The sequence below is a fragment of the Rhinolophus ferrumequinum genome, chromosome 7 (assembly GCF_004115265.2).
Source record: "Rhinolophus ferrumequinum isolate MPI-CBG mRhiFer1 chromosome 7, mRhiFer1_v1.p, whole genome shotgun sequence".
Classification (NCBI taxonomy): Eukaryota; Metazoa; Chordata; class Mammalia; order Chiroptera; family Rhinolophidae; genus Rhinolophus; species Rhinolophus ferrumequinum.
The window spans coordinates 24,545,707-24,571,905 of record NC_046290.1 but is presented as its reverse complement, the minus strand read 5'-3'; the positions used below and the strand labels follow the sequence as shown (position 1 = coordinate 24,571,905).

Here is a 26,199-nt window from a genome sequence, read left to right as displayed (position 1 = left end):
CTGTAGCTATATTTCATAGGGTAAATGACATATTTCTTCCCAGTATTTGATTTTTGAATAGCAACTTACAGCTATACAATATTTCTTTAAAATCAAGAAAAGTGGTAGTCTTAGATGACTGTCTTTCGCTCAACCAAATTTTAACACTGTAGATTTTCAAAAAATTATTTGTATGTTTTGTGAAACAGACTCTCAACATGCTACAAAGGAAAAATCTTAAAATATATAGGACTAAAAAAATACAGCCAAGAGAACAGAAGAGCAATCCTCTATTCAAATTATCATAGGAAATAATTTATATATAACAAGTATGCATTAAAAAATAGTGAAGAAAAAAATGATCACCATGTAATGAATGCTGAACATCCATAAAACAAAATTAAAATTAAAAGTGGAATCATCCCTTACATTACACACTGGAATCACTAAGACGAGCCAAAATCAAAACAAAAAGAAGTTAGACCCGTAACTCACACCATATACAAAAGTCATTCAAAATGGATCAATGACCAAAATATAAGAGCTAAAACCATAAAACTCTTAGAAGAAAACAAGGGGAAATCTTCATGACCTGTAATTTGGCAATGGATTCTTAGCTGTGAAACCAAAACCATGAGCAACAGAAAGAAAAAATAGATAAGTTGGCCTTTAAAAACTTTCATGCAAGAAAGGACATTAATAAGAAAATGAGAAGAAAATCTACAGAATGAGAGAAAATATTTGCAAGTCATATATCTGATAAGGATTTAATAACCAGGATATAATATATAAAGAATTCCTACAACTCACCAATAGAAAGACAAACAACCCAATTTAAAATTGGGCAAAGAACTTCAATAAGTATTTCTCCAAAGATACATAAATGACCAATTAAGTACATTAAAAGATGCTCAACATCAATAGACATTAGGGAAATGAAAATTAAAACCACAATGAGATACCACTTCACACCTACTAGGATGGCTATAATAAAAAAATGAAATGGAAAATAAGTGATGGCAAGAATGTGGAGAAACTGGAACCTTCACACTTCTCTGGTCGGAATGTAAAATGGTGCAGCCACTGTGTGGAAAACATTTAGGCAGTTCCTCAAAAAGTTAAACATAAAATTACTATATGACCTAGAAATTCCACTCCTAGATATTTATACCGAAAAGAATTAAAAGCAAAGACTGAAACATACCCTGGTATGCCAATATTCGTTGCATTCATAATACCCAAAAGTGGAAACAACCCAAGTGTTCAATCAACAAATGAAAGGATAAACAAATTGTCATACATATATACAATGGAATGCTATTCCAGCATTTAAAGGAATAAAATTCTGATAACAACACAAACAAAACGTTATGTAAATTGAAACTATACACAAAAGGACAAATATTATCTGACTCCACTTGAAATATCTAGACTAGGCAAATTCATGAAGACAGAAAGTAGATTAGAGATTACCAGGAGCTAAGGACGGAAGAAAGTTGGGAGTTATTGTTTAATAATTCTAGTTTCTGTTTGGAGTGGTAAAAAGTTTTGGAAATAATGATGGTTGCACAACATTATAAATGTTATTAATGCCACTGACTTGCATACTTTAGAAAGTTTAAAACGGCAAAGTTTGTTATAAAAATTTTGCCATACTAAAGATAATTTTTTTTTTTAAATCAAGAGAGTAGTAACAGGATACAATTTAGAAATATGGAGGTAAATAGAAGAAGAAAAACCTTTTAAAAATTTTAATGGTTTCCTCTGGGAAGCAAGAATCATGAACAGGGTGAAATGAAGCTTTATGTTTGACTCTGTAGTGTGTATACATTACTTAGATAAAAATTTAAAAATCAGTGGTTGCTAGCAGCTGGGGTGGGAGCAATGAAGAGGTGGAACACAGAGGATGTTTCCGGCAGTGAAACTACTCCAACCGATACGATAATGGTGGGCACATGTCAGTATATATTTGCCCAAACCCACTGAATCAACACCAAAAAGTGAACCCTCATGTAAAGTATGGATTCTGAGTGAAAATGATGTGTCAGTGTAGGTTCATTACTGCCACAAATGTACCCCTCTGATGGGGGATGTCACAATAAGGAAAGCTATGAATGTGCGGTGGCGGGGGCAGGAGGCAGATGGAAAATCTCTGTACCTTCTATTCAGTTTTGCTGTGAATCTAAAACTGCTTTAAAATAAATAAATTTTTTTAGACATTAAAAATAAAGGGGCTGGCAAAATTAACTATCCATATGGAGGAAAAAAACAAAACTGGATAACAACTTCAGAGTATCCACAAAAATCAATTTTATATTGATTAAAGACCTAAATACGAAAAACAAAACTTTTAAACTTTAGAAGAAAATAGTTCTGTAATTTTAATCACTAATGACAAAAGTAATGTTTGGTTTTGTCATATCAATAAAATATATTCCCAATACTAGTAGTGCATGTTTTTTATCTTTAGGTTTTAAAGTTAATATTGCAGCAAAATACAGATCACTAGAATTATTGAAATTTTTATAATTTTCAATTAATAGAATCCTTATGTTTGTGAAAATCTCAGCAATAAGATGAAAACAAAACAGTTGTTTTTGACATCTTAAATCATCCCAAAAGTAAGAAAACCAAAGGTAAATATTAAATGTCCCTCTTAGAAAAAGGGTTTTTTCCCTGTATTATGTTGAAACCCAGGCACATCGTGAGATTGACAATTGATACAAAACCATAGACAAAGCAAAACTGAATTTTTTGACTAGCATATAAAAGAATGACATATGGCAGCAGGGTTGGTGGCAGGTGGCAATCTTCAGCCTGGTGCTTGTTTCTTAAAGATTTATTGGAATACAACCAAGCCCTTTTTTTTTTTTTTGTTACCTATGGCAGAGTTGAGTAGTTGAGAGACTGTATCGACCCCAATGCCTAAAATACTTACTATCTGTCCTTCATAGAAAAAGTTTGCTAACCCTCGCTCTTTACTAATGTATAACAAGATACTCACATACTTCACACACTAAACAGATATTAGGATTGCACTATTACAAAAACAGAGAACCTGACTTGTACTCCCATGTAGGTAGTCCTCCCTCCCTAGAATGTAGAATATAGAAAAGAACAAGATTTTTGGAGTGAGACTATGCTCAAGGGCCTAGACTGAGGTACCAAAGACCTGTACCAGGGAACAGATGTGCAAAAAATGAAAGAATATATTATTATACTATTACACAGTATTACATAGCATAAATATTTTGTGTATTCAGGCATTTTATGTTTTTCTAACATGAACAAATGAAATGTCAATCCAATGGTAGATTTTGCATTGAAAAGTTTATGGAACCAATTTGACAATTAAAAATACACCTAAAACAACATTAGGTTTCTTGTATTATTCCATCCACATTTGATATCTTTATGTTTTTATGTCTTTTAAAGTTCCTAGTAATTAAGTTACATAGTATTAAATTTCACTCTAAAGGAATTTTAAAGGCTGCTTTCTCCTATAACATAGTAAACTTTATAATGCACTTCTATTTATATTCTTTCTTGTGTATTTCTGTAAAGGATCCCACCAAATAAAGTTATCATGAATGCAGAATTTTGGGAAAAGGGACAAAAGACATAAATGTCAAAATAAACATGACAAAAATTATAAACTTGTCAGCCTCTTTCCACTTTATATAGTATGCTCTGCAGTCAAAAGGTATAGATTTTAACACTACATCTGGAATGCTTCAGAGACACTCAATTGATTCACGATGTGACAGGACTTTTTCATGGTCCTAGGGACATCTAGTGTCTAAAACAGGAGAAATTATGTAAGCTTTTACTATCAGGAACTTTGCCTAACTTGTGTTCTGAACTTGTGTTCTAGAAAATGTGTTTAGTAGAATCCTTTTGAGAAAATCAAGCACCTGGAAGATGATTTAGAGCAATCTCTGACCACATTTGAGCCTGAAGATGTTGGTTCAGTATCTTCATTTTGCCTTCTTAATTCTTTCTCTTTGTTCATTTCTTCCTCTTTTTCTCTTGCTTCTGGAAAGATTTAAAAATTTTTCCAACAGTTAGACTTCAAAATTTGTCATTATTGAAAAGGCTGAAAATTAACAGTCACAAAGATGTAACTTACAGTATTACCAGTAACAGCAAAAAATTATCAACCTAAATGTCCAACACTAGGAAAACTGACTTACTGTACAATAACATAATATAAAATGCAGCTAATATTGATGGAAAATATACAAATCTGGGAAAATAGTAAGATATGCTAAGCAAAATTAGCATGTGAATATATTATGAATCAGATTGCATTATGTAAAAAGATGTGGAAGGTGATAAGTAAAAAATAAAGTACTCAAAAGTAAGATCTTACATAATTTCACTTTTTACTTTTAATGTTTTGAATGATAAATTCAGCATTTCTGAATTTCCACACTGGATTTTTTATCAGAAACTTCCTGCCAAAATCATGAGAACATTTCAACTACATTAGATTTCTGGAGTTGTTTACCTTGGAAAGACAAAAAAATTATTCAAGGGAATTTAACCTTTTTCCTCCGATAATCCCACTCTATAATTGGGGGACACACACACATGAAGGACTATTCATTTGATATGAATAGTCTGGTTCTCAATTGCTACCATCCTCAATAACCTGAAATAACCTTTAACATTTTTTCCTTAATAATGAAAAACAATACACCTATAGTCAAGCAGTATCAAAAGGCCCTTAGTTATTGGAATGTATGTATTCTTTAGGCTCTGTCTAAGATATGAAGGATGAGAAACGAGATAACCAGCAAATATCCACAAGTAACTAGATAGTCTTTCATTTCAAACATTGAAGAAAAAACTCTCCAGGAAGAAGGCAAAAGCTATATAGCTCTCGCTCATGGTTTGTTTTTTGTTTTGTGCTCTCCACTAGGCTGAGGTAGGTTAGGAGTCAACACTTCTACACTCTGATAGCTGGAGGTGGGGGGGGAAATGTCGGTGTAATGTCCAAATTTAAGAGTGTACTTGCTTGGCTCCTACCCTCATCCTCTTCTCCAGGCAATCTCTCCATATCCTCCAGCACAGGGCAAGGTTGGGGTGGGGGGAAACTGGACTCTAGGCTCAGGTCCTTAGGGGCAGCCCTGACCCTAATCAGGAAACAATACCAACCCACCTACCCAACAACCATTTCCCCCTTTTTCCCTTGCTAAGAAAACCGCAATTTTCTCTAGGTAAGAAAGAGCCAGCACTGTGCTTCAGGAGATGCTGGGCCTCTCCCTGCCCAGAGAGGGAGAATCTTGGCTTCACGTGAACCCTATTGCTCTTGCCAATGGCTGTGTTTGGAACTGATGTGCCCCACTACTACTGGCCAACACGATGAGGGGAAGTCAGCTAGAGGTACATTTGAAAAAGGTTTTCTTACTCCTAAAAAGAGATATACAAAACAGTCTCCTTTCAGCTTGTAGATGTGGTCATCAGCATGCAACAAAATTCCGCTGACAGTTTTGGGTCATGAGGACAGTCAGCTTAGGAAAAGCCAACACCCTAAATCTGGCAAAGCAGCAAAGGGCAAGAACTGTAAGTCCTTCATGTTGGGAATCAGAAGATTGAAGAGCCCCATTCCAGAGTTCTTGTCATGCGTGGTAACAAATTTTTCCTTTCTGAGCCATTTTTAATTAGGTCTTCTATAACTTCTTTGCAAGTAACCCAAAGCATCTTTAATATCAGCCTTAATTTAACAAAAATAATAGCACCTAATACTTATATGGAGTTTACGATGTACCAGATACTGTTTTAAGCACTGGCTGTAATCTTTTAATCTTCCTAACAACCTCTGAAATAGATACTTTTTTCAGCTTTGCTGAGGTATAATTGACAAAACTGTAAGATAGTGTACAATGTGATGACTTAACAACACACATACACACTGTAAGAGATCTACCCCATGGAGTCAATCAGCATATCCATCACCCCACATACTTACTCTTTTTTTCCCCTTTTTTGATAAGAACATTTAAGTTCTACTCTCTCAGTAAATTTCAATTATACAATTCAGGCGAAGTAGGTACGATTTTATCCTCGCTGTACAGTTGAGGACTCTTAAGGCACAGAGAAGTTAACACAGAGCCACTACGTCCCAGAGCAGTGAACTGAGGCTCCACAACTAGATCTTTCTTTGATGTGACCAGACTTTCTAGAGACTAAAAAATTATCCAACAAGTACCACCAACCCTATGTAACAGTGAGCCTGCCTCTCTCGAAGGGCTGTAAAGGACAGCCCTTTACTGCCTGTCACCAGACTATCTGGAAACTGTGACCCACCCACGTATCTAACTAGAGATCCTCAGCAGTGGATAAATACTCCAAACTATGTGTCCCAGCCTAGTGAAGCATTTAACTTTTTAATTTAAAATTTTAACTGTTTTTTTTATACTAGCAAGAATTTTCTATTCCGAGGGGTTCCTATTATCGCCTGCTTCATTAAAGTGGGCGGGGGGGGGGGACATTGTAGAGAAACCTTTTTTCCTCATTGTTGACTGAGGGGGAAAAAAAGGCAACAATTCAATAGATTCTAATTCTGACAGAGGGAATTGTTTTGTGCATTTCTACCGAATGTGAAATTAAGCACACTGTAAACACTACAAAAAGGTCTTTCCTTAACAAAAGTGAATTAACCTACTCCCCAACACTTCATTTTATTCTTCCAAGTACCTCATTTTATTGATATCTCTCCACTTTCAAATAATAACCAATTTTGGATAGCCATTTCTGCAAAAATACCCCATACATATGTGGCTTTTGTCTAGGTTAACAGCAAACTATTCAAAACTACCTTGTCCCAGCTGGGCTGATTCACACAAATTGCAGATTCAAATGAATGGAATTTGGCACCTGAAAATTTCAGAGCCAATCATTATAACCACTTAACTTAAAGGAAGAAATGAGAATTAAACAAAATACAAAGGAAATAAAACTACTATAAATATAAGCTAGAATAAATGTTTTCTAATGATGATATACTTTGTATCTAAAATTAAATATTTTAGATGTTATTAAACATTTATCTAAATGTTTTTGTTATTCTAATTTAAACAATTCACTAGCCTACCAATTTCATAAAAGTTGACATTTAATTTTACATGTTTAATGCCAAAATACTAGGAAGGAAAACGATAACACTTTAACTACATTAGTTACATTTCTCCATTAAATATCCAGAAATGTAACTACTATGTACCAAGCTCTGTGTTATGCCTTGTATCAAAATCAAGAACAAGGTTCTTATCCTCAAGACATGAACAATATTAAAATAAATTTATAACATTTTTAAAGAGTTATGGAAACAAAGGCAGGAAACAACTATTATGTCCAGAGGGGTTTTGCAATAATGCCTAGAAAAGGTAAAAATGAGCAAGGCCTTAGAGATTTCAGATAAATAAATAAATAAATAAATAAAGCTTTCTAATTTCTAAAATTTCTGGAACAATTTTTATTTTCAGGATCATTGAAATCATAGTCAATCCTATCTTAATCATTTTTTCAAGGAAGTTCTTTACAGTCATATAACAGAGAAGGTTTATAATCCATCCAAAGCATGGCCAGATGCAAAATAAGCGTCTGAATAAATCTTTCTTCCCCATTTATCTCAACAGTACAACAGTTCTAAGAAGGGGTCTATCTTTCATATGTCCAGATACACTTACAGCTTTCACGAATATAACAAATATTAAAAAACAATTTCTACCATTATTATTTCCTGACATTTTACATAACTCATATTTTATTAAGGTTTTATAGTAATGCATCCTTTTACTAGAGCATTTAAAAACTAAAACAGTTCATATTCACATACACAGACAACTAAACTTGCTATTGAAAGGGTCTAAAGTTCTTATTTTCCTCAAGTCTAATATCAATGTCCATGGAAAGACTCCAATACCAGTCATGAGATAAATAAGGCACATATCAGAGTTTTTGAACTTTTATTTTAAGAAAGTGAGTCAAACTTTGGATTCATGCATTTAGATCAGGGATAGAAACAGCAGTCCAAGACAAAGGACGTAAAGCTAAATCAAAAACATTCAACACATTACGTTCATCCACAAACATCACAGAAGAACAAGGTCTTGCAATAATTTTTCAAAATTTTTTAAATCTAATAACTTCACTGGAATTCCTCTTAGGTGCTAAATGCATACATGTTTTATTAAGAAAAATGATAGGAATTAAAAATTGACATTTATAAAGTACTTCACTGTTTAAAAGGTACTAAGGTGTTGGCATCTTAATCCCTTCAAAGAACCTTCTAAGAGAGGTCTTAATCATTTCCACCTCACAGACGGGAAAATTAAGGATCTGAAATTTGAAAATCCATCCAATGTTACTCATCTAGTAGAATGCAGGGTTGACCCTCAAACCTAAATCCTCCAATTCCAAATCCCATTCTCTCTATAGTGGATCATGCCATTTTAAAACATCCTCCAAACATGCAGGATTATTTTTTAAAAGGCAGTCTCACAATCCTATATCCAATTCAATCTTCTGAAATATATACTGAGAACCTATCTGGCAAGGCTGGGACTGGGGACCATAAAACTTCCTTAGGTGAACAATTCCTGTTCAAAGCACTTTGTATCACATGGTAAAAAAAGGTAAATACAAGAAAGCTATGCTATAATAGTATAGCATACTATTCTTTCACTAAAATGTTTAAAAATTAAGTGTTTAAAGCATTTATAAATATGCCTCAGATAGCATGTCCTTGTATCTTGTTTGATGATATTAAATTACCTAATATTTTTAGGTGTAGTAATAATAGTATTTTGATTAAGTTTTTTAAAAGAATCCTCATCTCTACTAGGCTTATTCGGGTGATCACTTTGTAAGGTATATAAATGTCTACACATTATATTGTACATGAAACATAACATTATATGTCAACTGTAATAAAAAAAATTTAAGTTTTTTAAAAAGAACCCTTATCTCTTAAACACACAAACTAAAATATTTATGGGTGAAACAATGTATCTAAAATTTGTGTCAAAATACTCTGAGAGGCAGTGAATGGAAATAACACTAGCCATGAATTGTTACAGTAGTTAAATTTGTGTGATAGGTACATGGGAGTTCATTATTGTACGTTTTGTATGTGTTTGAAATTTCACATAATAAATATGCGGCGAGCTATCTTTTCACAAAAAAAATAACTGTTAAGCTCACTTCCAAAATATTAGATATTACTGCTACGAAATTTATCATTTTACAACCAACACTGACAAGTTCCGGAACAACATTCACTTAAATTTCCCCAGGTGTCCTGTCTCTGATTTCTAGTCCCTTCTGCTCTATTAGGTTACACCTATTCCTTCTCTGGAGTAAAGAATGACCTGAAGCAAATCCCAAGAAAGCAGTAGAGGAGTCAATCTCCTTCGAAGACCCTGAGGTGGTACCTAGAATTGCCAACCACCTGGTATCAAACCAGACAGTCTGAAATTAAGACCTTCGTTAAATGTCTGATACGATTCATGAATGCAGAGATTCAGCAGCAGCCACTTTCACTATATGTCTCAATTTTCTATACTGCCTGCGTCAACAGTCAGTGGTGTACACAGCTGTGAGAGCCACCTCTCGCCCAGCCTTCCAAATACTGGTTCCGCTGTAAGCAGGAAAGAAAAAAATGAAATGAGAATCAGATAGAGGTCGAAGGAGAGGTAATAAAGAAACTGCTATTCTGATTCTTATAAATTAATTTAGAATCCTTGTTTGTTCAAAGTACTAAGAAATGTTAGCACTCAGACCTTCTTACCCTATTTAGTTTCAACTTTTACCATATTTTAAAAACAAAACAAAACAAACCTCTGCTTCCAAAGGAACCAGTACATATGGTCTGTTAAGAATTTTTAAACTTTTGAAATTGTTTTTCAGTCTTACAATAACTGTCAATATACTTATGTAAATTGTATACGTATTTAAACCAATAAAACAGCAGATAACTGAACTTCTTACCCAGTGTTTTCCGACTTCTTTCCACAGCGGTTCTTCGAGTTTGTTCAAACATTGCTTCCAAATCAAATGTGCGAGCTTTTTTTCCTAAAATAGGAATTAAGTAGCAGATTATGATCTTTCACTAAGCTATCCAAACTTTAGGTACTCAGTAAGTTACTTACTGATTGATCAATAACCACCTCGTCTGTCTAATTTATAGCATGATTACATGATAACCAGAAAATATCAAGGAAGAAAGAGTTTACTTCCCAAAGAATTTTTAAGGACAATCTCATCACTAAATAACCAGCCAATTTTCCCATCCTCCAATTCATCTAGACCATTTCTCTTAAAACTGTAAGACTGGTATGGTAGGCAGAATGGAGAATGTCCATACCTTAATCTCTGGACCCTGTGAATATGTACCATTACAGGGAAAAAGGGGCTTTGCAGATAAAATTAAAGTTATGGGACTTTAAGCTAGAGAGATTATCCTGGTTGGCCCAATCTAATCCCAGGACCCCTTGCAAGCAAAGATGTAAAACAAATACAGCAGGGGAAGTCAGAGAGATTTGAAGTTTCAGAAGGACTGAAGGAAGGTACTGCAGTTTGTTTGAAGATGAAGGGAGCAAGATGACAAGTAATGCAGGTACATTAAGAAGCTAAAAGACTCCCACTTTATCGTCAGTAAGGAAACAGGAGCCTCAGCCCTAAAATCATAAGATACCTAATTTTGACAACAAACTGAATGAGCTTGGAAACAATGTTGTACTTGTTTTCATTATTGTTGTTGTTGTTTTAAAATAATAATAATACCTACTCCATCTTGGTAAGAGTATGGTAGAAATGGCATTCTTACATAACACTGATTTTGGTATAAATTGAAACAACCTTTCTGAAGGGTATTATGTCAATATGTATCAAGAAGTTTTTAAAAGATACATACTCAAATTTTGGTTATTTTTTAATATTTATATTTTTTATTAAAGTAGTCCCTCTAGAAATCTACCCAACGAAATACATATAAAATTCCTTTTACAAAAAGAGGTTATTTATAAAAATTTTCATTTTAGCATTATTGATAAAAGTTAAAATTAAAAACTATGTAAGGGAAAGTTAAAAATATTACAAATTATGGAACTTCTATTAAATAGGCGACTATTTAGCTATTTAAAATCATGTTTTGGGAGAGTATTTCATAATGTGGTAAATCCTCAAAATATTAAGAGTTGAACTACATATATATAATAATAATATAAAATTGTATATACATATGGTCTTAATTTTCTTAATAAATATACAACAAAAGACTGGAAAACTTCACTTTTAAGTCTTGATTTCTAGATCATGAGATTATGAATGATTTTACTTTCTTCTCATTTTTTGTGTTCCTTATATTCTCTGCTATTAATGTGTGTCACTTTTGAAATTAGGGAGAAAGCTGTATTTAAAGAACTGAAACAAAACTGTGTATGCCCTCAGAGTGACCACCTAGGAGACGGTAAAAATGAGGCTTAAGACATTACCAGAATAAATGAATACATGAAAGAAGAAACGAGAGAGCTGGACACATTAGCCTGGCATTTGTTCTTTCCAAGACCCAACAAAAATGCGGTGAGAAAACAATTTACATTTATTGTTTACTGAGACTAATGTGTTCAATAGATGACATCTGTTTGAGACGTTTTTCTTTATGTCAATAACGTGACGTGACTAGGCTCTACAGAGAGAATGAAGTGACGGCGCTGGAGAAGAAAGACTTGAATCAAAAAGGACTTAAAACCATTATAACATTACTTAATGGCCCATTTGTTGCCAAAAGAACCATAACATTACAGACCACAGTCAGTGGTTACCTCTCAGTCTCAGGACGCAAAGAAACAACTCCCTCCACCAACCAACACTCTCCACCGCGTGAGTCACAAAGCATCTTTCTCACAAGGCTTCCCATAAGTGTTGTCACCTGAGTTGGTTCCGCGTGACAGGCAGGAGTTAGAAAACGGATGGGGAAGAGAGTTCCAAGAAACTACAAGATATACCCTAGCCTAAAGCAATTAGAATTTGGCACAGCTGGAAGGTAAAGAACAGAGGTGACAGCTCGGCCTTCCCTCCCAACCTACGGCCCTTAAAACCCCTGCAAAAGGAGATGAGGCTGTGCCTAAGGCAGTCACTCACCGAACCCCGTGAAGCCCATGGTGACCGCCAGCTGCGGGTCCGGTCCTGATACGTCTGAACCTGTTACTGGAGTAAGAGGAGGAGAATGGGGGCTTCATTAGTGCGGCGGCCAACAGCCCCTGATTCAGTCCCCCCTGCCGGGCCCGCCTAACGGAACCCACCTTCGCTGGGTCCAGGGCGCTCCATGGCCTGCCGCCGGCTGCAGAATGAGCACCAGCAGCAGCCCAAGCAGTTGCAGAAGATTCACAGCAAACCAAGCAGGAAGTGTCGCCTCCTATCATCAGCGTCTCTGCAAACGCCAAGAGCGGCGCCCTCCGCGGAAGGAGGGCGGCCTTCTGAGCAGCGCCGCCCTCGCGGATTGGCGGGGCATGGGCGCCGCAGAGGCTGACTTCCAGCTCACCCCACTGCATGAGAATATTATCTGGAATTTCTGTTAACACCTTTTACGTTTTAAGACGCGTTTACCGCCAAGGTGACACTTAATCCTCACAGAATTCTAAAGATAAGCCCTTTCTGTGTGTTTTGTCCTTCTCTATGAGGAAACTCCCACAAATTTTCCACCTTTTGAGCATATTTTAAGGAAGAAATGAGTGTCTACTACATTACTAAAAAGCAATCAGAAGCCAGAAAGACCTAAGTTAGCTGAGAGTTGTCAGAAAATGCTCTAAAACCTGTACTCTTAGTCCAAGCCTCCCCCTATTAGCTTGGTTATAGAGTTTCCTAGCCCACAGCAAGGGTTCCCAAAGCATTTTATTCACATATTTATTATATTTTCACTTTTTATTGGTTTTAACTTCTTTACATGACTCCTTATCTATGCTACAAACTAATGGCATATTATTTATCTCTATATTTCTGAATTCTACCAAAACTATGTATCATCCAAATAAATGTTGCTGAATGAAAATTTTTTCATCAAGTTACTCATGAGCCCCACTATTTCCTTAGTGTACCTCAAATTATGCTTTAGCTATACACCCTAAATGAGAATGATCAAGCAATGTCCATTTGCTCCTAAAATAAAATGCGAAATTAACATGGCTTCCAAAACCTTTCTAACTTCATCTTTTTCTGTTTTCCACCACAACAGTGTTCCTTCGGCTCTATAAGAAGCCTCAGAACATTATGTTCTCAAATCTCTGACTCGTCAACAAGCCTTATGCCCTTCATTTAACCTCACTCATCCTTCAGGTCTCAAACTTCAATGCTCTTGTAAGCATTTACAAAGCTTTCCAGACCTCCAACTAAGTTAGGTCTCTCTATTATGTAATCTAATAACCTTCCTTAAGTGCACAATGCCTCAGTGGGCCCTCAATATTTGTTAAATGAATGAATGAGAAAAAGTAGTTGTGAAGGCAAAAGCTACTCCTCTTACATGCAGGATGTTACATGACTTGGGAGAACAAAGTTTGGTTTCAGCCCCTGAGATTATTGATCCACAAAAGTCAAAAGTCAATGTGAACTCCAATCAGTGGGCTAATTCATTGCACCTTTAACAAAACAAGTTATTATTAATGTCACTATCTCTTTTCCGAACATAGATAAACAAGCCTTAGGTGATAAAATAGAACTTTATGCATACAGCTCATTATGTAACCATACCCCAACCTTAAAAATAACTATTTCAGCTCCTCAGTAGTCAAGAACTTGTGGGTAAAGGCTTGAGGTGATACATACACTTTTTCTTCCTTTTCATTAAGACTTTAATTTTTAGAGCAGTCAAAGGTTCACAGAAAAATTGAGAAAAAGGTATAGAGATTTCCCATGTACTCTCTACCCCTACACATGCATAGCCTCCCCCATTATCAACATCCCCCACCAGAAGGGTGCATTTGTTATCATTTATGACACACATTCACACATCATAATAACCTGAATTCCATTGTTCACTCATGGTGGTGTACATTCTATGGGTTTGGACAAATGTATAACAACATCTATCCATCATCATGGTATCATACCAAGTATTCCACTGTCCCCAAAAATCCTCTGTTCTGTGACCATTCATCCCTCTTTCTCCTCCCCACAACCCCTGCCGACCACTGGTATTTTTACTGTCTCCAAAGTTTTGCCTTTTGCAGAATGTTATATAGTTGGAATCATACAGTATGTAGCCTTTTCAGATTGGCTGCTTTCACTTAGTAATATACATTTCAATTTCCTCCAAGTCTTTTCATGACTTAATAGCTCATTTCTTTTGAGCATTGAATAATATTTTATTGTCTGGATGTACCACAGTACACTTATCCATTCACCTACTGAAGGAAATAGTGGTGTCTTCCAAGTTTTGGCAATTATGAATAAAGCTGATATAAATATTCATGTTCAGGCTTTTGAGTAGACAAGTTTTTAACTCCTTTGAGCAATTATGGAGGAGCACAATTGCTGGATCATATAATAGGAGTATGTTTATTTTTGTAAGAAACTGCCAAACTTTCTTCCAAAGTGTTTGTACCATTTTGTCTTCCCATCAGCAACGAATGGGTGTTCCTACTCCTCCAAATTCTCACCAACATTTGCTGTTATCAGTGGTCCAGATTTTTGCCCTAATAGGTATATAGTGACATCTCATTGTTGTTATAATTTGTATTTCCCTGATGACACATGACATCTTTTCATGTGTTAAATTGCCATCTGTATATCATCTTTGATGAAGAATCTGTTAAGGTCTTTGGCCCATTTTTAAATCAGATTGTTTTCTTAATATTTAGCAGTTCTTTGTATATTTTGGATTTAGTCCTTTATCAAACGTGTATTTTCCAAATATTTCTCCCTGTCCCTGGTTTGTCTTCTCATTCTCTTGACATTGTCTTTCAGAGAGCAGAAGTTTTTAATTTTAAAGAAGTTCGGGTTATTGTTTATTTCTTCCATGGATCATGCCTTTGGTGTTGTTATCTAAAAAATTATTGCCTATCCAAGGTCATCTAGGTTTTTTCCTACTTTAGCTTCTAGGAGTTTTATATTTTTGCATTTACATTGAGGTCTGTGATTCATTTTGAATTGATTTTTGTGAAGGGTATAAGGTCTTTGTGTAGATTCAATTTTTTTTGCATGTGGATGTCCAGTTGTTCTAGCACCATTTGTTGAGGAGATTCCATTGTGGCTATATAAAAATTTAAACTACAAAGTGCTGAAGGGAAAAAAAAGCAAAATGGAAGATTGAAGCTATCAACCAGTGGAAGAGATAATCATGATCATTACAGAAAAATCACAAGAAGATATGTTTGCTTTTGATAAAACATAGATGCAATAATTGCACTAGTGGAGCCTTGTACATTAAACTGGGTGTTTGTTTTGTTTTGTTTTGTTTTGTTTGCATGAAACATCTTCATACTAAAATTGTTATGTGTGCCCGGGCAACTTTTATTTTCTTGGAGCAAGTGAAGTGAATTTACTCATACATTTTGAGGCATAATAGCATGTTAAGAAAATGAGTGCTAGAACTAGAATGTCTGCATTTAAATGCTGATTCCGATAATGAAATCTTGAGTGAGTTACTTAGACTCTATATGCTTCAAATTCCTTATCTGTGCCTGGCATGTATTCCACACCCAATAAATGCTGGCCATGATTAAGTGTGAGATGCTTGTGAGAGTGGTGAAGACAAAAAACATATTCCCTGCCCTAATGGAATTTCTATTCTAATGAAGAGATTTTAAAAACAAACAAACAAACAAACAAACAAACCTTAAATACCTAAGGGGGCTAGATAGTCCAATCAGAAACATATGAAGCTACTTGAGCAGTAGTTCTCCAAGTGTATTCTTTGGACTCCTTTAAGGGTGTCTATGAGATCAAAACTATTATCATAATAAACTAAGACATCATTTGCCCTTTTTACTCTACTGATATTTACACTGTTGATACAAAAGCAATAGTAGGTAAAATTGCTAGTGTCTCAGCATAAATCAAGGCAGTGACAAGCAAATTGCTAGTAGTAGTCATTGCATTCTTCACTCTTACATATCTACTGTAAACAAAACCAGTTTCCCTTAAAAATGTCCATAATAAAGCCATCCCATTGTTAATTTTATTAAATCTGGACCCATGAGTACGTCTTTCAAATACATTGTGTGACAAAATGAGAAGTACTTGTAAAGCACTTCTGATGCCTATCAAAATATGTAGTTGTCTCAAATAAGAAACCACTTGTTCAATTGAGTTGTTAGCTTTTTTCATGAAACACCATTTTTACTTGAAAGTATGACTCGCAAACTATAGTTATTCAGACTTAAGTATTTGGCCAACATTTCCTCAAAAATGAATGAAATGAGCTTGTCCCTTCAAAGAAAAAAACTCACTGTGCCTCTTGCTAGTGAAAAGTATAGCTTTCAAGAGAAAATTAAAATCTTGAAACACTTGTATCAATGACCATAAGCTTCATAGCTTCCCAATACTTAAAGATTTTTTTGGATAAGATAGGTAGTGATATTAACATAATACCTTTTTTCTATTGGCTAATGAAGTATGTCAATGTTTGGAAGTTCTGCATAACTCAGAGAACCAGTATTTCCCAAATGACCAACACATAATGTTATAGAACCATGCATGGATTTTTAAAAAAAATCCATTCAAAATATAAGACAGACCAATGTATTTTAATCAAGTTCAAAAAAATTTCACTGTTGGTTTCAAATTCCACATTGCAACTAGACTTTAAGAAATTACCACTTGTCAAGATTTGGTACACTATCAGAGATGAACATTCACAAGTGTTTTTAAAAGTTATTAAAATACTTCTCCCATTTTCCAACTATGTAACTGTATGAGGCTCGCTTTTCTTCATATACTTCACCTAAACAACGTATCACAACATATTAACAGCAGACACAGATATGAGACTCTACTATCTCTTATTGTCAGACACTTAAGAGATTTACAAAAATGTAAAATAATGCCATTCTTCTCACTAATGTTTTAGTTTTGGAATCTGTGTAATTTTTCATAAAGTATGTTATTTATATTAATATGGATTAGGCTTATTATTCTTTTAAATGATTTTTTAAATTTCTCCTTTTTATGAAATATTAGTGATTATCATAAATATATCACACACAAAACAAAAACTCTTTGTAGTCCTTAATAATTTTTAAGGGTATCAAGAAGTTCTGCGATCAGAAAGTTTTCAAATTGCTGTTCTAGAGAAGACTTCAGCAAATTTTTTCAGTAAAGGGCCAAAAGGTAAATATTTTAGGCTTTGAGGCCCTGTGGTCTGTGTAGCAACTACTTGACTCAGCAGTTGTAGCTGGAAAGCGGCCACAGGCAATATGTGAATGAATGGAAGTTGGACTTAGACCTCTGGGAATGTGGTAGCTGTGCTGGAATATTAGACCAGTATTACTAGACCATCCAATCTGTAGAATTGAAAATGCTCAATGGTATATTTTGTCTCAAATTAAAAACAAACACTGTGCCAGAACATTCATTTTCAATCTGTTGTCTACCAAATAAGAGAAAACTGACAGCCGGAGACCCATCAGACTATTTATTCATCAATAACACAAATCTAATTTTTCCTAGTATATTTGCTACGAGGTCTTAAATTATACACATAGATCTGTAATGTCACAGAACTTTAATATTCAGAAATGTAGTCAACCTTATTGAAGGAGTAAAAATTAATTCACATAGCAAAAGACCAATTTAAAGTCATTGACTTGAGAAACAATGAAGAATAGAACTGGATGGAGTTTACTTGGATGAGATTCTACATAAGGACTACATAAAGACTGTTCTTTTTAAAGAAGAGTGCTTTGATTTAACTACTCGAGCTGCCTGCCGCGTGAAATGAAGCCTATCTGGCCTCTCGAGCTCCCTCATTTCTCCTATCTTTCTACTGCAGTTAATACAAACCCCATTGATAAGTTATAATGATTCACTTCATTGCTTTGCTTGTGTGTCCACGCCGAGGACCGGAATGTTGTGTCAGTTTGATATTCCCATCACCACGCACGATGCCTGAAACAAATTAAGAATTCAGTTTCTGTAGGACTGGGTGGTCTACTGGGTGACCTTTATACTGTGTCCCTCTACTGTGTGCTGGGAATGAAACAATGAATTAGAACCGTCTGCTTCCTATCTGTAACGGGGAATAAAGTAAGGGAGCAGCCCCCTGCGCGCAGCGAATGATTCCGTAAACACGTAATTCTCCAAAGTCAAACGGTAACGACACACAAATAGAAAAGCCTCATGAATTTTAATTTACACTGAAGCCCATCAGACACGTAGTGAGATTTTGGTTCATATGTAAACTGTTTCTCACAACAAGCTACCAACTCCTAGCCACTCTGAGAAGGTTAAGTTATTTGGAGGACCAAAGAAAGTGACGCGCATACTTTTAAATAGCTGCATTTGCGGGATTCGGATCAGCGAAGCTCGAGGCAGCAAGATCCAGCGCGCGCTAAACCCAACGGAACCGCAGCAACCTGCGCGGTCCCCAACTGACGGCCTCCCGGTCCCCGCTCCTTCCCCCATCCCCAGCCCTCCCGACCCTGTCCCTCTCCATCCCCGGGTCCTCCCTTTCCCCTTCCCCTAGTCCCTTCCTTTCCCTTTCCTTCCTTCCCTAGAAAACCTCCCCTGATTTCCCCTTCCCTACCCCCCAAACACCCAGCCACCCCCAAGAAAGTGCCTTCCGCTCGCTCGCTCCACCCCTAACGTCCAGCCCCCTCAACGGCTTCCTCCTCCCAACTCCAAAACGGAGTCTTCAAATTCCCCATCAAACGAACCGGAAGTGCGTCATGCACTGGCGCCGAGGCGCTCGTTAGGCGCGCGCGCCCCAAGGCGCGAGTCTGAGCTTGGGTTTTGGGTTTTCTCTCTTATCACCTCGGTTTTTTACTTTTTCGGGACGCTGGCATCTCGGATTTTTGAGATGCCGTCTTCTTTGTTGGGCTCAGCGATGCCGGCCTCCGCATCGGCCGCAGCCCTGCAGGAAACTCTGGAAAATGCGGGGCGGCTCATCGACCGTCAGTTGCAAGAAGACCGCATGTACCCGGACCTTTCCGACCTACTCATGGTATCTGCCCCCAGTAAGTGATTGGTGCCTGTTTGGTGACTGTACTTTCTTAATCGAAAGGACTCTCGCCTGATTCCCTAACTTGGTCCTTATTCCCACGGTGGACCCGGCGAAGACATCTTGATATGGAGGGCCCCGTTTCCTACATTTCGAAGAGCAAAAAAGAGCCATTTTCATTTTTCCCCCTGTTCTCACTCTTCATTGCAGATACTTGAGAGGGTAGGAATGAAGAGCAAGCCCCCATTTGAAGCAGAAAGAGGCAAAGGCCCCCCAACCTTACTGAGCTTACTGCCTCCAAGTGTTTATCGCTAAGGCCAGATGAGGAGGATCCCCTGATCCAAGTCTCATCTTCGTTAATTACTCGTGTTAATATTAGAATAACATGGAAGAGCAACCGAAATTTACCATGTTATCTCTCAAAGATATGCTTTATTTTGTGTAGAGTTGTATGACTTTATATCTAATATGGCACGATAGAAGGTGTTAAGACTGCCCCTGGAATAAAGGAAGAGAACAGGAGAATCATCATTGATGATGGACATGGAGGGTAAAGCAGAGTGAGATGGCTGGAAAAAGGTTTTATTTAACGGTTTTAAATTATGGCTGGGTTCCTCAAGGCATGTGGAATTACATAAGTTGCTAGAAAAAAAAACCTGACTCCTTTGTGAGACAGATTCGAAATAGCACAGAAGTGGAAGTGAGACAGACAAGATTTTTGGTAAGCAAGAACCAACATAAAATAACCAGGATAATCCATGCAATGTAAAGCTAAAAGACACCTTTGACGACTTATAAAAATTGTAATTGAGCAGACTTGTAAACAGAGAAAAGAAAAAAACAAAGCCAAAGATAGTATTTGTTCCTGACAGCTACTTACTAGTGGGCTTGTCTTACAAGAACTGAGTGGCCGATTAGCTCTGTCTTGAGCGGCATTACTCACTTTGACCTCCTTAGGTTTGAAAGCAGGATATAAATACAGTCCATACATTCTGGTCCTTCATCATATCTGTTGCTAATCCTCCCTGTCCATCTTTACACACACCTCTTAAACCTAATCTCTTCCTCTACTTCCGTCCTATTCTTAGCCCCCTTTATCCAGTCACACTGAATTTTAACCTGTTTTCTGTAAGAAGTCCCCCCATCAGGATTTTATTTTACAGGCACTCTTCATTTCTGGAATGTTCTTCTTTGCCTGACAAACGATTCTTCCAGACTCCCCTTAAATGTCACTTTCTTTGTGAAGGCTTTCTTGACCATTCACATCCTCACCAGAATTATGAATTCTATTCTTTGTGTCCCAACTGCCATTTAACACAAGCAATGTTATATTAAAATTATGTTTTAAGATGAAATGGGATGTGTAGACTTTGCTTCAAAAAATCCATTAGGGAAGGAATGGATGGTGATATAAATGAAACGTGATTGGGCATGTTTATTGGTTATTGTTGATGCTGCCTAGTCAGTACACAGGGATTGATGGCAATTTTCTCTCTAGTTGTGTATATTTTTAAAATTTCCATAATACCTTTAAAAATTGTTTTACATGTAAGGTTTCCCCAACATCTTTGTACTTTAGAGAGCCTGAAAGTGTGCCTGGGATAAATAGCTTGTGAGTCAAATCTAAAGAATACCTTGTTTAGGACTAGGAAAGATAGGCAGAAGGACCGGCCTGCTCCTGCCTGCCTTTAGTGTCTGGGTCTTAAAGCAAGAGAAAGGTTGCCAGATGAGAATACTTTGTAGAGCAGTCTGTGATGTTTCTCAGTAAAATATTGCTTCTGTGGTATTATTTGTATTTATCTTAATGGTCTATGGGGAAAAAAATCTAATGGAAAAAGGCATGGATTGTTTTCATCTATAAATGTTTAAGTGGGAAAGGAAACAGCTATATTTTCCACAATCAATATTTGGTTTGTCCACTGTTGTTTGATCTGAAACTCACAAAGCTGTTATACTACATATTAATATAACCCATTTCAGTTTAGTAAAATAATAGAAAAATACTAAGTAATCGAGGTAAACATTTCCTTTTTTATGGAGTAAGTCTTTGGGAAAGATAACCTGTTTAGTGCTGAAACCACTAATTGCTCCCACCTTAATATTGGAATTCTCCGGTGCCCTTAATGTCAGGTCAGACCTAATCTCCCGTTGTCTTCAGAACCACCAGATGCACAATTTTTTTTGTCGCTTGTAGTGTTTCTATATGCCCAGTTGATGCCCAACATATCATTACTTTTGAATAAGTGCTTCATTTTATTTTTTGTAGATAATCCCACTGTTTCTGGCATGTCAGATATGGATTACCCTCTACAAGGACCTGGTTTGCTGTCAGTACCCAACCTTCCAGAGATCAGTTCCATCCGAAGAGTTCCGCTCCCACCTGAACTTGTTGAACAGTTTGGACGTATCCTTTTACTTTGTATTTAACTCTTTAAATTTTTTTTAAAATTGGTATTCTCATTATTCTGATTCCTGTTTTGTGTTTAATAAGTGTTGTATTTATGTCATTTAAGGGTTTCATTTAAGATATATTTAAGTACATGGGTAGTTTGCCATATGCCTAGAAAATTTCATATAAAATTGAATGTTGAAAATTGAGTCACATTTTAATTGTTTTGGACATTCACAAGAATGAATTTTTTTACAAGGAACTCTGCATTTTTAACAAAGTATTACTTTCCAGTTAAGTACTATACGAAAACGTTTTTACTACCACACTTTTTTTAGCTCAAAGCCCATAATTTTCATTTTTATTTTTTTCCATATTTTAACATTTTGGAACTGGGATATGGCTCTAAATATGATTAAAAACAAGCAGAAACATCCAGGTGTTCCTTTTTTCCTCCCCCCAAAAAAGTTTTTGGTGTGGTTTCACATTTACTGGTGTCTTAGAATTGAAATTTATATGTGACTTTATTTCTAAGGATCGTAATCTGTATATAAAGATATAAGAAACTAAAATACAATGCATCTTCATAGATTGAGTAGCTAGAGAAGTTTTCTTACCCCTAAAAAGGAAGCTTGTATCTGATTTTCTTAAAGTGTGGCATACCCTGTAAAAACACTAGATTTGTAATTATTTGCTGGGAAGCTTTTGTATCTATCCATCTATAGCTCTCATAATAAAGACATCAAGATGCTACATTAACATTTAATCAGACTTAAATGTATATTAATCTATTTAGAGTAAAAGGGTTTCATATTTCAATACAGGGAGATTTTAAAAAATGAAATGGAAAATTAGGGAAAATGCTTATAAAATAAATAGAAAAAGTAGTAAATTCTAATAGATATTTTCCCTAAAATTTTCATTGTTTCTCTGAGATTTTTTAAAATAGTGTTATTAAATATATAATCTACTTTATCCCATACTCTACCCTTGCTTAGTTTTTTATTAGTCTTTTTTAATCCTCTGATAATACTTTACTTTGCAAGATACATTTCCTTTAACTAGGAAATTATTTTCTTTTCACAGTTGTTTCATTGTCTTATATAACATAAATCTTTGCCTATTTTTCAATAGCACTATTTACAAGAGGCTTGCAAATTGTCACCAAGCTGTGACTTTAAGCATACCATGTGCTTTTTTATCGCTCATTGGAAAAACTGGTTCAGGAAAATAAATAATTTTTTAATGTCAAAATTCAATGGTGTTATTCATAATCCGTATTTTTTAAGTTAGTAGTGGTAAACATTACATTTGTGCAGAATACATTTCAAGTGGTTAGATAGCATTAGAAATTATAAGTATTTCTGTCATACACTATGGCTTTCATTAAACTCATTGGAAATCAAGATATTTTACTTGCTCTTTCTATTAGAGTGGACAGGTCATGACGTTTTAATCGTACAATTTAAATCAATCGTTTGAAACAAGTTTAAGAAAGATGAGATCGAAATCTTTGTGCCTTACATCCACGTACCTCAGATATGCAGTGCAACTGCATGATGGGCGTGTTCCCGCCTATCAACAGAGCGTGGCTCACAATTGACAGCGACATATTTATGTGGAACTATGAAGACGGGTATGTATTTAAGGCTGGCCGGCTTTAGTTTGATTAGAATTTAGATTATTGCTGGTAGTGTTCTGCTCATTCGAAGCTGCCTCATTTATCTTTCAGTCATCTAACATCTGGCTCTGCTTCCCAGTGTGCATACCAATCACCTGGGGATAGGGTTAAAATGTGGGATATGTAAAGCAGTTCTGAGTAAGTTCCGAGAGAGTCTGCACTTGTAACAAGCTGGGGGGCGGGGGCGGGAGGGGTGATGCTGCTAGTCTAGGTACCACTCTGAGTAGCAGAGGTCTAGTTCCCAAGCTCTTTATCCTGTAACACAGATAGTCTATCACTAAATCTGTGAAAGATGGTGTGACATTTTAAACACCTCTGCTTTCCTTGCATTTCTATGGAGTGGGAGACTTTTATCGAAGTGACTTAACTGTTTTGTTATTCTGTGGCCTTGGCCTGCATGTAAATTTAATGCTTATACTAGAGTCTGAGTAAAGGCCCTAGGTATTCTTGCTTAAAGTCTGTTGATCTGGTGATCTCGCTCTGGGCTTTTTGGAGATCGATTTTGGCTTACTTCTAGTTCTTCATCGAGTTGTCTTTAGGCAAGGTGTGGGATAGAAGGCCCAAGTCGTTAAGATGTTACTCTTATGCCTGAGTAATTAATGCTCTTGTTAGGAATGAACCCACACACCAACATAACACTACTAGTTTGGGCATCTGGCTCATAGTTGAGTCTGGTTCTGTTGATTGCTTTGTTTCTTAAGAGTAGGGTGTTTTTTTTCCCCTTGCTTTTTTATGTCTCATACTTTTTTATTGAAAGCCAGACATCATGTGTAGGACAGTGGATACTGCAATAAATAGCATTTATCCTTAGAAATGAGTGTGTCTTAGAACTGTATGATTTCAGTCAGATGTGTGATATAAAACAAAAAGCAAAAAACTCATAGAAACTGTGGTTACCAGAGGGGAAGGCATCTGGAGGGAGGACGATGAGAGTAAAGGGGGTCAAATATATGGTGATGGAAGAAGACTAGACTTTGGGTGGTGAGCACACAATAGAGTAGACATGTTGTATTATAACGTTGTTGTATACCTGAAATTTATATAATGTTATTAACCAATGTTACACCAATAAATTTAATTTTTTTAATTAAAATAAAAGAAATGGGCATGTCTCTTCTTTTGCTAGAACTTAGCAGATAGACCTTTATTGTGGGAGGAATTAACTTTTTCCAAGTAACTTTTTAAAGTTTAGTTTGGTTTTGTTCCTGTGGTTACCCTCAGTGGACCACAAATTTCAAATTTCTTTAGAATTACCTTGCACTTTGGGTATAGATTCGGTTGCTGGAGATTTTTCTCTCAATATTCCTGTTTCACCCTCAGCCATAGGCTTTCCCTATGAGCCTGTTCTTGTAAGAGTCCTCTCCACGCTTTTGGCCCTGCCCTGTTGCCACACAGCAGCCTACCCGTCTGTCTCCTCGTACCTGCCCCTAAAGAAAGGAGAGTCTGTGAGACGGATGCTTCCAGGGACTTTGCTTCACCTTTGTGCTTGCACCTTATGTCTCCCTGTTTGGCCCCAGAAAGATGGCTGGCTAGTCAATGACGGGTAAAAGTCCCCACAGGGGGGACTACTCAAGCCAGGCACAGCTGCGTGGGGACCAACAAGAAAACTCACGGGGAAGTGACTAAATGTTGTGCTCTCCATCTATTGATAGGCATAAAGGTTTTGTCCCTTGGGGAAGTACATACATCCTGAGACTTAGGGTTCTGCTGCCCGCAGGCAAGGGTGATTGGCTTGAATCAGTTTCCTAGTATAATGTATGGGATTCACAGATCTTGAGATTGACAAGCTTTACTTCTTTTACTTCCTCACCTAACTAATAAAACTTATGCATTGGCCGATTCAGGGCTCAGTGCTTGAGACTTGAGTCCCTTGGCCTGGCTTGCACTCTATTCTCATCTACTCTCTTTCTTAACCTTGTGCTGCCCTTCTCGCTTCCCACTGCTCTTGTTGTGCTGGAGGCAACACTGCCCCTTGCTGTTAATTGACACTTGCAACCTGGTGGGGGGGCGAGTGGGGGTGTTGGAATAGGGAACAGCACACCCTGTTTTCCTGGTTTATGCTTGGTGGTAGGCAGCCATGTGTGCCTGAGTCTTGGAACTGAAACAGTTTATTTTTCATTATATTTCATAGTCTTAAAGAGCATTGGAAGAGAAAACTTTGTTTTCTGTATCTGTATAACATGTTTTTCTTCAACTATTGACAGAGGAGACCTTGCCTATTTTGATGGACTTAGTGAGACTATTCTTGCTGTGGGACTTGTGAAACCAAAACCTGGTAAGAAATAATATAAGGATGAAATTAGTTTTGTATATACATAGACTTCAAATATTTTAGGACTGAAAGGTAACATATTTTAAGTAGTTGACTTTCCTATTGAATCTTTGTTCTGAATTACTTCTAATTAGAAACATGAAGTGACTAGAAATATTTAACAGTTTACTCACTTTATGGTGCAAGTGAATCTGCCTTTAAAATTTCTAAATATAATTTTTTAATTTTATCTTGCTTACTTTTTGTTACTCTTTGATTTACCTAAAGTATTTTGCATAATATATTTTTCATTAGTTACTGAATGTAAATTAAAAACCATTTTGTCTCTGCATTTTTTTAGTCTTGGTAGCCCATGGAGGTGAGGACAGAGTTCAGAATAAATCTTAGAGAAGTCACAGGCATTGTTTAACTTATAGTTTCAACTTCATTATGTGAGATCTTTTATCAGAGCTACTGACAAATAGAATTGATAGATTTAAATTTAATACACACCTTTTGAATGCACCTTCCTACAAGAGGAAATGGACAAAATTCACTTGATTGAAAGGCCTAAATAAAATATTTTAAGGCCACAGCAGGTCTAAGATTATAATAATTCACGCAAGTAGAAATATGCAGTTTTATACATTGTTTATGATGTACAGTGGAAATGTATTTCCTAAGATAGAGAATCTCAAAGCATTCTTTATCCTAATGTATCGCCGTCTTACTTCTTCATT

General features: G+C 36.2%; 2 protein-coding genes across 2 annotated transcripts in view; one reads left to right on the top strand and one right to left on the bottom strand.

Annotated features, from left to right (window-relative positions):
- WDR70 (WD repeat domain 70) overlaps nt 1–12,445 on the bottom strand; it is a 248,107-nt gene extending 235,662 nt beyond the window's left edge. Inside the window, exons 1-4 of the mRNA XM_033110994.1 lie at nt 12,291–12,445; nt 12,130–12,195; nt 9,976–10,059; nt 3,894–4,014 (exon numbers count right to left, since the gene is read on the bottom strand). Coding sequence (XP_032966885.1) covers nt 3,894–4,014; nt 9,976–10,059; nt 12,130–12,195; nt 12,291–12,315 — 296 coding nt within the window. The 5' untranslated portion in view covers nt 12,316–12,445. The remainder of the gene's footprint in view (nt 1–3,893; nt 4,015–9,975; nt 10,060–12,129; nt 12,196–12,290) is intronic.
- A 6,416-nt stretch (nt 12,446–18,861) lies between these two features.
- NUP155 (nucleoporin 155) overlaps nt 18,862–26,199 on the top strand; it is a 50,308-nt gene continuing 42,970 nt past the window's right edge. The window contains exons 1-4 of the mRNA XM_033110720.1: nt 18,862–19,154; nt 21,405–21,542; nt 23,067–23,163; nt 25,413–25,483. Coding sequence (XP_032966611.1) covers nt 18,998–19,154; nt 21,405–21,542; nt 23,067–23,163; nt 25,413–25,483 — 463 coding nt within the window. The 5' untranslated portion in view covers nt 18,862–18,997. The remainder of the gene's footprint in view (nt 19,155–21,404; nt 21,543–23,066; nt 23,164–25,412; nt 25,484–26,199) is intronic.